Genomic DNA, 11,833 nt, shown 5'->3' with positions numbered 1-11,833 from the left:
TTTCTCAGGATAAAAAATAATACATTCCATTATTTTTGTTGAAACATGAAAATCTCTACCTCCAGCACCCTTAAAAGACTACTTGAATTGCTTAACACTATCTGATTAAACACCATTGATGCATCCAAAAACAACACAAATACAAAAATGCCAAATAGATGCTAGAAAGTATGCACTTTATGGTGCGACGGTGGAAAGAATACGCTTTTGACAATTTTTTCGGTGGGATTTAAAACAAAGTGTTGCAACGATTATTCTGGCAAATTACACAAAAGTAATTTGTACATAAGATACAATTACAGACATGAAAGTTTACTTGCTGACCGGAAACATTTCACTTATTTCACCGACGTGATTTCACTCCTCCCTGTTTTTTCCTCACAGTAAAGTGTAGCTGCAATACAGAGTTCAAATGTGACTCTAAACGTGGACATAGACCTCTCAGGTTAAATTGACAAAGTTGTTATGAAAACTTTAGTCTAAAAAATTTCAAAAGGAAGAAAAAAAGACAGGTAAGTTGCTCTTGAAAATGCATCACAAAAGCATCAGCGAGGTTCAGCACCAAGGACAGAGACACAAAGAACAAGATGTAGCTCTACTCGAGAGGCAACGCCGAGACCCCAATTCAGTGTTAATAGTAATGGTATTTTCAGAAAAAAAAGATAAGAGTAACAACATGAACAGCCTCTACTCGAATGGCCACAGAATTGGAAATAATAATATGCTACGTTGGAAAACTCTAAGCGATTGAAAAATAGTAAATAAAACATTACTATTTGACATACTCCACAATGCATAGTCACGTCTGCTTTAGAAACAAATGAACGCAATTACTATACAGTGGACCACTCCATTTATAATTAAAATAATTTACACAAGATAGCTTGACAAATACAGCCATCAAAAGCCTGAATCAACTCATATGTTACACTGTCTAAATAAATTAAAATAAAGAAAACAGACAAGAAAGGGAAGTGCAAATTGTAACCGAAAAGGTATTCGCTGAATCCTTAATGTACAAGTACATCAAACGATATGTGGCACCTGTTCCTACCTCAGGAGAGCGATCACAATCCCCAAACACTTCAGCAAAGTCTGATGGACTTTTCCTCAGAGTCTGGTCAGCAGGCAGAGTGTTGTCATTGTAAGATGTCACGAACTTAAAGTCGCTGGTTCTAGATCCTGTTGTCAAGTAGGCGTCATAATTATAAGTGCTGCGTAAAGTTCCTGTGCCGTCAACATCTGCGTAATTAGGAGGGAGATACGCGCTGGGGATGGCAACTGCTCCATCGAACAACAGTCTGGGCTTTCTCCTGCGACAAAACCTCACACCCAGGATGATGATGATGAATGTCAGAAAAAAGGTGGACACAGACACCAGCGCGATGATCAGATAAGAGGTCAGTTTGGAATTCTTCTCATCATAAGAAATATCCTTCAGTTCTGGGACCTCAGCCAAGTTATCAGAAATAAGTAAATACATGGAACAGGTGGCAGAGAGAGAGGGCTGTCCGTTATCTGTCACTGACACAATAAGGTTCTGTTTCATGCTGTCAGATTGAGAAATGTCCCGCTGTGTCCTGATTTCTCCGCTGTGGAGACCAATACTGAAAAGTCCCGGATCAGTGGATTTGACTATATGATAGGACAACCAGGCGTTCTGTCCGGAGTCCGCGTCCACCGCTATCACTTTGGACACCAGAGAGCCTCCGTGTGCAGCTTTGGGGATCAGCTCGGTCATGAAGGAGTTGCCCTCCGGGGCGGGGTACAGTATCTGAGGAGAGTTGTCATTCACATCCGATATGAACACACTGACGGTCACGTTGCTGCTGAGCGGAGGAGAACCGTTGTCTCTGGCCATCACGTGGACTTTAAAACTCCTCAGCTGTTCATAATCAAACGACCTCACGGCGTGGATCACCCCCGTGTCTCCGTTAACAGATACATAGGAGGACACCGGGGCTCCGTTCACCTCACCAGGTAACAGAGAATAAATCACTGTACCGTTTTGTCTCCAGTCGGGGTCTCGAGCACTAACGGAGCATAAAGTGGAGCCAGGTTTGTTATTTTCAGTCACATATGCGCTGTAGGACTGTTCCTCAAACACAGGTGGGTTGTCGTTGATGTCTGCTACAGATAACTCAACAGTTTTAGAGGAGGACAGAGGTGGAGAGCCCTCGTCAGTGGCAGTGATTGTAATGTTGTAATCAGATACTAGTTCACGGTCCAGTTGTCCTGTAGTCACCAGAGAATAATAGTTTTTAATAGAAGGAACCAACTTAAAAGGGGCATTATGCTGAATGGAGCAGCGGACCTGTCGGTTATTCTCAGAGTCTCTGTCCTGCACATTAATGATGCCTACCTCTGTACCAGGTGACACATTCTCAGGTATGGGATTGGTGAGTGATTTTAGATATATTACAGGGGCGTTATCATTTACATCAGTGATATCAATTATTACTTTTGCTTCTGAAGAGAGACCATAACCATCTTTGGCCTCAACAAACACTTCATATATCTGTCCCTCTTCATAATCTATGTCACCCATCACAATAATTTCTCCTGTTTTCTGATCTAGTGAAAAAAGATTTTGAGATTTATCGGAGAGTCTGCTAAATTCATATGTCACCTCTCCATTGACACCTTCGTCCGCGTCTGATGCACTTACGGTGATAATTGGGGTTTTCAAAGATGAGTTTTCCGGTAACGTAGCTGTATATACGGCCTGAGTAAAAACTGGGGCGTTATCATTAGCATCAAGCACAATGACGTGTATGACTACAGTCCCGGATCTCTGAGGAGAGCCACCATCTACAGCCGTAAGCAATAATTTCATTTCCTGCTGCTCCTCTCGGTCTAACTCCTTATCTAAAACCAGCTCACCATATTTTCTACCAGCACTTGTTGTCTGAATACTGAATACAAAATGGTCGTTTTGTTGCAAAATGTAGCTTTCAACAGAATTCTTGCCTATATCTACATCGTGTGCTGCATTAATGCGATATCTGGTTCCTTTCACAGCTGATTCTCTGATTTCTAGCTTCACCACATCTTTGGGGAAAACTGGTGAATTATCGTTTACGTCTTGCACCTGCAGGGACAACCGATGTAACTCCAAGGGATTCTCCAAAAGCAAGTCGAATTTGAGAACACATGAAGGCTTTTCTCCACAATGCTCCTCTCTGTCTATTCGTTCCTCAACGAATAAATCCCCGCTTCGAAGGTTAATCCCGCAATACTGTCTGTCGTTTCCTTCCATGTCAACACGAGCTTTGCGAGCAGACAGTCTGCCCACCTCCAGTCCGAGATCCTTGGCGATATTTCCAATGACAGATCCGCGTTTCAGCTCCTCCTGTACAGAGTAGCTCAGGTCTCCGTGTGCGTTATGCACCGCAACAAAGAAAAAGACAAAGCCAAAGCTTTGAAGAACGCGCCGCCTGTGAATCATCCTCAGAGAGTATTACACAAATTAAAACGCGGTAGTTTCAAGCATGAGAAATACGTTATTCGATGATTACATATATGTTCCTCCCAAGCATTTGTCGTCTGTGTGAAAGGGTATAGTGAACACAGGGGTGGTCGTATCCAGTAATGGGTGGTGTGCAAAGCAGGCTGAACATTTAACTCTTAGGCTGGTCTATAGTGACACCGTGGGTACAAATGATATATAACAGTCTATAAAGAGATTCTGGAAAATTTCAAAGCAACGCTCTGGTCGTTCGACCGTTAATGTTAAAAAATCTGTTTAACAAGGTATTAAACAGTATAACAATGACCACTTATGTTTTTTGTTTGTTTTTGTTTTTTGTCTTTTCTTTAAGTAAAGTGAGATGCCGGTACTTCTTGTTGGAAGACTTTCTAACAGAAATCGTGACTCCTCCTAAAGTGATCCACCTTCCGCATTTATAATGATAATATTAAGACAGCATTCCATAAATGTTTAGAAAGTTCGACCAAAGACTGCTTTTTCGTTGTTCCACGCATCACACTGTATGCAAATTTAGTCACTTTACTAAATTAAGTAAATTACTCCGCTCATGTCCCTGCTCTTCTCCTTTTACTCTATTAAACACGGTACAGGCAAGCTCCCACAGAAATTCATCTTTCTATCTGTCTGTCTAGATGCTGCTCACTTTACACAACAAAGTACTTTCTTTAATATTGGTGTTCGACTTGTAGAGTAAACTGGTACAAAAGATGTAATAGTTTCACCTACTAAATTGCCGGTATATTTTGTTCTTCAATTTATATTTCAGATCATAGTCAGATAAGTATGAAGTGCGATGAAACCTGCCGGGTTGTTGTCGAATTAAAATACTTTATTCTCCCATGAACCACTTCGAAACAATTAGTTTTGTTAATGAGGGTAAACTACTAATGAAAAACAAATTCAAATGTTCGTGTTTCATAGGAGATTGGGATGCAATTAAATACATAAAACATTAAATAACGAGACACGTTGTTCTCTTTTCTACTGATGTGATTTTTTTTCTTCTTCATCGAAAATCATTAAGATGTCAGATGTTAAGTAAAAAGTGGAACACAGATGTCTCAACATATGGGAAAGTAAAATCTAAAACGTAGGGCATTGATTTGTATTACTACATGGTTACTAATAGCACTATGGAGAGAGGCGCAAATAACTGGATAAAGCTCTACTCAAGATACACAAGAAAACACATCAATGCCGACAATTAAATGCAAAGAGAAAGGGGGAAATAAAATTATTGCCGCCTTATCCTGGACTTGATAGGAAAAATAAACAAAACAAAGACAATTAAGGCATACCATAGTTGACAAATTAAGTAAGGAGATTGGGGATGGAGGGGCCTCTGCATGTTAGCAATAAGGACTTGAAATTACAGGAGGGGGGGAAGACGTAGAAAGCAGGGTATATGGACAGATCCATCATGTTTCAACGCAAATGATAAGTCCTCATGCAAAGAATGTCTTCACTGCATGTACAGTAAAATGACAGATACTTAGTAAACCCTTCAAAACATAATCAGGCTACTGATTAGAGTGAAAGCATTGGCAGTAGAGTTACTCTAAACTATAGAAAATAATCACCAAATCTATAATTTAGAGAGAAAGTAAAACCAACATTTAACATGTTCAACTACCCATAAACAAGCTCGGTCTGCATTCAATGAACATATGGGACACAACTGATGTCTATACACTGAATCAGTTCTATTTTTAACTTGAAGCGCACTGAGCAAAGAAAACAGCAGTCGGTAGCCTTTGACAGCAAGTATGAACTAGTAGCACACGTGTTACACCGTCTAAATTGGCTGAATCTGTGATGACAATAGGCCAATGGATATGTAGCACTTGTTCCTACCTCAGGGGAGTCATCACATTCTCCAAACACCTCAGCAAAGTCTGATGGACTTTTCCTCAGAGTCTGGTCAGCAGGCAGAGTGTTGTCATTGTAAGATGTCACGAACTTAAAGTCACTGGTTCTAGACCCTGTTGTCAAGTAGGCGTCATAATTATAAGTGCTGCGTAAAGTTCCTGTGCCGTCAACATCTGCGTAATTAGGAGGAAGATAAGCGCTGGGGATGGCAACTGCTCCATCAAACAACAGTCTGGGCTTTCTCCTGCGACAAAACCTCACACCCAGAATGATGATAATGAAGGTCAGAAAAAAGGTGGACACAGACACCAGCGCGATGATCAGATAAGATGTCAGTTTGGAATTCTTCTCATCATAAGAAATATCCTTCAGTTCTGGGACCTCAGCCAAGTTATCAGAAATAAGTAAATACATGGAACAGGTGGCAGACAGAGAGGGCTGTCCGTTATCTTTCACTGCCACAATGAGGTTCTGTTTCATGCTGTCAGATTCAGAAATGTCCCGCTGTGTCCTGATCTCTCCGCTGTGGACACCAATACTGAAGAGTCCCGGATCAGTAGATTTGACTATATGATAGGACAGCCAGGCGTTCTGTCCGGAGTCCGCGTCCACAGCTATCACTTTGGACACCAGAGAGCCTCCGTGTGCAGCTTTGGGGACCAGCTCGGTCATGAAGGAGTTGCCCTCCGGGGCGGGGTACAGTATCTGAGGAGAGTTGTCATTCACATCAGATATGAACACACTGATGGTCACGTTGCCGCTGAGCGGAGGAGAACCGTTGTCTCTGGCCATCACGTGGACTTTAAAACTCCGGAACTGTTCATAATCAAACGACCTCACAGCGTGGATCACCCCCGTGTCTCCGTTAACAGATACATAGGAGGACACCGGGGTACCGTTCACCTCACCAGGCAACAGAGAATAAATCACTGTACCGTTTTGTCTCCAGTCGGGGTCTCGAGCACTAACGGAACATAAAGTGGAGCCAGGTTTGTTATTTTCAGTCGCATATGCGCTGTAGGACTGTTCCTCAAACACAGGTGGGTTGTCGTTGATGTCTGCTACAGATAACTGAACAGTTTTAGAGGAGGACAGAGGTGGAGAGCCCTCGTCAGTGGCAGTGATTGTAATGTTGTAATCAGACACTAGTTCACGGTCTAGTTGTCCTGTAGTTACCAGAGAATAGTAGTTTTTAATAGAAGGAACCAACTTAAAAGGGGCGTTATGCTGAATGGAGCAGCGGACCTGTCGGTTATTCTCAGAGTCTCTGTCCTGCACATTAATGATTCCCACCTCTGTACCAGGTGACACATTCTCAGGTATAGGATTGGTGAGTGATTTTAGATATATTACAGGGGCGTTGTCATTTACATCAGTGATATCAATAATTATTTTTGCTTCTGAAGAGAGACCATAACCATCTTTGGCCTCAACAAACACTTCATATTTCTGTCCCTCTTCATAATCTATGTCACCTATCACAATAATTTCTCCTGTTTTCTGATCTAGTGAAAAACGTTTTTGAGATTTATCGGAGAGTCTGCTAAATTCATATGTCACCTCTCCATTGACACCTTCGTCTGCGTCTGATGCACTTACGGTGATAATTGAGGATTTCAAAGGTGAGTTTTCCGGTAACGTGGCTGTATATACGGCCTGAGTAAAAACTGGGGCGTTATCATTAGCATCAAGCACAATGACGTGTATGATTACAGTCCCGGATCTCTGAGGAGAGCCACCATCTACAGCCGTAAGCAATAATTTCATTTCCTGCTGCTCCTCTCGGTCTAATTCCTTATCTAAAACCAATTCACCATATTTTCTACCAGCACTTGTTGTCTGAATACTAAACACAAAATGGTCGTTTTGTTGCAAAATGTAGCTTTCAACAGAATTCTTGCCTATATCTGCATCGTGTGCTGCATTAATGCGATATCTGGCTCCCTTGTCAGCTGACTCTGTTATTTCAAGCTTTATTATATCTTTCGGGAAAATGGGTGCATTGTCATTTATGTCTTGCACTTGCAGGGACAACCGATGTAACTCCAAGGGATTCTCCAAAAGCAAGTCGAATTTAAGAACACACGAAGACTTTTCTCCACAATGCTCCTCTCTGTCTATTCGTTCCTCAACGAATAAATCCCCGCTTCGAAGGTTAATCCCGCAATACTGTCTGTCGTTTCCTTCCATGTCAACACGAGCTTTGCGAGCAGACAGTCTGCCCACCTCCAATCCGAGATCCTTGGCGATATTTCCAATAACAGATCCGCGTTTCAGCTCCTCCTGTACAGAGTAGCTCAGGTCTCCGTGTGCGTAATGCACCACAACAAAGAAAAAGACAAAGCCAAAGCTTTGAAGAACGCGCCGCCTGTGCATCGTCTTCAAACAGTATTACACAAATTAAAACACGGTAGATTCAAGCATGAGAAATACGTTGTTCGATGATTACCTATATGTTCCTCCCAAGCATTTGTCGTCTGTGTGAAAGGCTATAGTGAACACAGGGATGGTCGTATCCAGTAATGGGTGGTGTGCAAAACATACTGAACATTTAACTCCTTAGCTGGTCTATAGTGACACCGTGAGTACAAATCAAGAACAACAGTTTTACTGAAGTGATGCATTTTTTTAGGAAATTGACAGGTCGTTTGACTTTAAGGATTGAATAAAAACGATTTTAATAAGGTGATCAAAGTGTTACGAGGAGCTTCTATGTCTTTTTGTTCATTTCTTTAAGTGAGATATGTGTTCTTTGTCTCATGAGGCTTCATAAAAGAGATTGCGTCTCCTCCTGAAGCAATCTACCTAAAGTATTTCATAACACAACGTTCCCCAAATATTAAACGATGTTTGACCACAGATCATGTCCTTCTGAGTTCCATGCTCAATACTCCAGGTTCACTAAGAAACTAATATCAAGTCTTCTCTCGCGCGCTCTCTTTCTCAGCATAAAGGATAATACATTCCATTATTTTTGTTGAAACATGAAAATCTCTACCTCCAGCTTCCTTAAAAGACTACTTGAATTGCTTAACACTATCTGATTAAACACCACTGATGCATCCAAAAACAACACAAATACAAAAATGCCAAATAGATGCTAGAAAGTATGCACTTTATGCTGCGACGGTGGAAAGAATACGCTTTTGACAATTTTTTCGGTGGGATTTAAAACAAAGCGTTGCAACGATTCTGGCAAATTACACAAAAGTTGATAACTGTAAATTTAAGTAATTCGTACATAAGATACAATTACAGACATGAAAGTTTACTTGCTGACCAGAAACATTTCACTTATTTCACTCCTCCCTGTTTTTTCCTCACAGTAAAGTGTAGCTGCAATACAGAGTTCAAATGTGACTCTAAACGTGGACATAGACCTCTCAGGTTAAATTGACAAAGTTGTTATGAAAACTATAGTCTAAATAATTTCAAAAGGAAGAAGAAAAGACAGGTAAGTTGCTCTTGAAAATGCATCACAAAAGCATCAGCGAGGTTCAGCACCAAGGACAGAGACACAAAGAACAAGATGTAGCTTTACTCGAGAGGCAACGCCGAGACCCCAATTCAGTGTTAATAGTAATGGTATTTTCAGAAAAAAAGATAAGAGTAACAACATGAACAGCCTCTACTCGAATGACCACAGAATTGGAAATATCAATATGCTACGTTGGAAAACTCTAAGCGATTGAAAAATAGCAAATAAAACATTACTATTTGACATACTCCACAATGCATAGTCACGTCTGCTTTAGAAACAAATGAACGCAATTACTATACAGTGGACCACTCCATTTATAATTAAAATAATTTACACAAGATAGCTTGACAAATACAACCATCAAAAACCTGAATCAACTCATATGTTACACTGTGTAAATAAATTAAAATAAAGAAAACAGACAAGAAAGGGAAGTGCAAATTGTAACCGAAAAGGTATTCGCTGAATCCTTAATGTACAAGTACATCAAACGATATGTGGCACCTGTTCCTACCTCAGGAGAGCGATCACAATCCCCAAACACTTCAGCAAAGTCTGATGGACTTTTCCTCAGAGTCTGGTCAGCAGGCAGAGTGTTGTCATTGTAAGATGTCACGAACTTAAAGTCACTGGTTCTAGATCCTGTTGTCAAGTAGGTGTCATAATTATAAGTGCTGCGTAAAGTTCCTGTGCCGTCAACATCTGCGTAATTAGGAGGGAGATACGCGCTGGGGATGGCAACTGCTCCATCGAACAACAGTCTGGGCTTTCTTCTGCGACAAAACCTCACACCCAGGATGATGATAATGAAGGTCAGAAAAAAAGTGGACACAGACACCAACGCGATGATCAGATAAGATGTCAGTTTGGAATTCTTCTCATCATAAGAAATATCCTTCAGTTCTGGGACCTCAGCCAAGTTATCAGAAATAAGTAAATACATGGAACAGGTGGCAGAGAGAGAGGGCTGTCCGTTATCTTTCACGGACACAATAAGGTTCTGTTTCATATTGTCAGATTCAGAAGTGTCCCGCTGTGTCCTGATCTCTCCGCTGTGGAGACCAATACTGAAAAGTCCCGGATCAGTGGATTTGACTATATGATAGGACAGCCAGGCGTTCTGTCCGGAGTCCGCGTCTACAGCTATCACTTTGGACACCAGAGAGCCTCCGTGTGCAGCTTTGGGGACCAGCTCGGTCATGAAGGTGTTGCCCTCCGGGGCGGGGTAGAGTATCTGAGGAGGGTTGTCATTCACATCCGATATGAACACACTGACGGTCACGTTGCTGCTGAGCGGAGGGGAACCGTTGTCTCTGGCCATCACGTGGACTTTAAAACTCCTCAACTGTTCATAATCAAACGACCTCACAGCGTGAATCACCCCTGTGTCTCCGTTAACAGATACATAGGAGGACACCGGGGCTCCGTTCACTTCACCGGGAAATAGAGAATAAATCACTGTACCGTTTTGTCTCCAGTCGGGGTCTCGAGCAGTAACGGAACATAAAGTGGAGCCAGGTTTGTTATTTTCAGTCACATATGCGCTGTAGGACTGTTCCTCAAACACAGGTGGGTTGTCGTTGATGTCTGCTACAGATAACTGAACAGTTTTAGAGGAGGACAGAGGTGGAGAGCCCTCGTCAGTGGCAGTGATTGTAATGTTGTAATCAGACACTAGTTCACGGTCTAGTTGTCCTGTAGTTACCAGAGAATAGTAGTTTTTAATAGAAGGAACCAACTTAAAAGGGGCGTTATGCTGAATGGAGCAGCGGACCTGTCGGTTATTCTCAGAGTCTCTGTCCTGCACATTAATGATGCCCACCTCTGTACCAGGTGACACATTCTCAGGTATGGGACTGTTGAGTGATTTTAGATATATTACAGGGGCGTTATCATTTACATCAGTGATATCAATAATTACTTTTGCTTCTGAAGAGAGACCATAACCATCTTTGGCCTCAACAATCACTTCATATATTCGTCCCTCTTCATAATCTATGTCACCTATCACAATAATTTCTCCTGTTTTCTGATCTAGTGAAAACATTTTTCTTGATTTATCAGAGAGTCTGCTAAATTCATATGTCACCTCTCCATTGACACCTTCGTCTGCGTCTGATGCACTTACGGTGATAATTGGGGATTTCAAAGGTGAGTTTTCCGGTAACGTGGCTGTATATACGGCCTGAGTGAAAACTGGGGCGTTATCATTAGCATCAAGCACAATGACGTGTATGACTACAGTCCCAGATCTCTGAGGAGAGCCACCATCTACAGCCATAAGCAATAATTTCATTTCCTGCTGCTCCTCTCGGTCTAACTCCTTATCTAAAACCAGCTCACCATATTTACTGCCAGCAGTTGTTGTCTGAATATTGAATACAAAATGGTCGTTTTGTTGCAAAATGTAGCTTTCAACAGAATTCTTGCCTATATCTGCATCGTGTGCTGCATTAACGCGATATCTGGCTCCTTTTACAGCTGATTCTCCGATTTCTAGCTTCACCACATCTTTGGGGAAAACTGGTGAATTATCGTTTACGTCTTGCACTTGCAGGGACAACCGATGTAACTCCAAGGGATTCTCCAAAAGCAAGTCGAATTTAAGAACACATGAAGGCTTTTCTCCACAATGCTCCTCTCTGTCTATTCGTTCCTCAACGAATAAATCCCCGCTTCGAAGGTTAATCCCGCAATACTGTCTGTCGTTTCCTTCCATGTCAACACGAGCTTTGCGAGCAGACAGTCTGCCCACCTCCAATCCGAGATCCTTGGCGATATTTCCAATAACAGATCCGCGTTTCAGCTCCTCCTGCACAGAGTAGCTCAGGTCTCCGTGTGCGTAATGCACCACAACAAAGAAAAAGACAAAGCCAAAGCTTTGAAGAACGCGCCGCCTGTGCATCATCTTCAAACAGTATTACACAAATTAAAACACGGTAGTTTCAAGCATGAGAAATACGTTGTTCGATGATTACCTATATGTTCCTCCC

General features: G+C 41.8%; 3 protein-coding genes across 5 annotated transcripts in view; all 3 read right to left on the bottom strand.

Moving 5' to 3' along the window:
- LOC121902128 (protocadherin gamma-C5-like) overlaps positions 1 to 11,833 on the bottom strand; it is a 309,164-nt gene that overhangs the window by 254,634 nt on the left and 42,697 nt on the right. For 2 of the 3 annotated variants that reach the window (XM_042419361.1, XM_042419369.1), the window contains exon 1: positions 1,055 to 3,448. The exons of the other annotated variant lie outside the window; for it this stretch is intronic. In XM_042419361.1, coding sequence (XP_042275295.1) covers positions 1,055 to 3,448 — 2,394 coding nt within the window. Of the gene's footprint in view, positions 1 to 1,054; positions 3,449 to 11,833 lie in introns of those variants that run through there. 3 annotated transcript variants of the gene reach the window in all.
- Positions 4,936 to 7,735, bottom strand: LOC121902227 (protocadherin beta-15-like). The gene is made up of 2 exons (XM_042419486.1): positions 5,335 to 7,735; positions 4,936 to 4,955 (listed from the first exon to the last, which is right to left on the bottom strand). Exons 1-2 carry the CDS (start codon positions 7,733 to 7,735, stop codon positions 4,936 to 4,938), a joined length of 2,421 nt encoding a protein of 806 aa, XP_042275420.1.
- Positions 7,919 to 11,748, bottom strand: LOC121902226 (protocadherin beta-15-like). The gene is made up of 2 exons (XM_042419484.1): positions 9,289 to 11,748; positions 7,919 to 7,927 (listed from the first exon to the last, which is right to left on the bottom strand). Exons 1-2 carry the CDS (start codon positions 11,746 to 11,748, stop codon positions 7,919 to 7,921), a joined length of 2,469 nt encoding a protein of 822 aa, XP_042275418.1.

Source organism: Thunnus maccoyii, chromosome 8, assembly GCF_910596095.1.
Source record: "Thunnus maccoyii chromosome 8, fThuMac1.1, whole genome shotgun sequence".
In the NCBI taxonomy this organism is placed as follows: domain Eukaryota; kingdom Metazoa; phylum Chordata; class Actinopteri; order Scombriformes; family Scombridae; genus Thunnus; species Thunnus maccoyii.
This window is presented reverse-complemented; position numbering and strand designations above follow the sequence as displayed.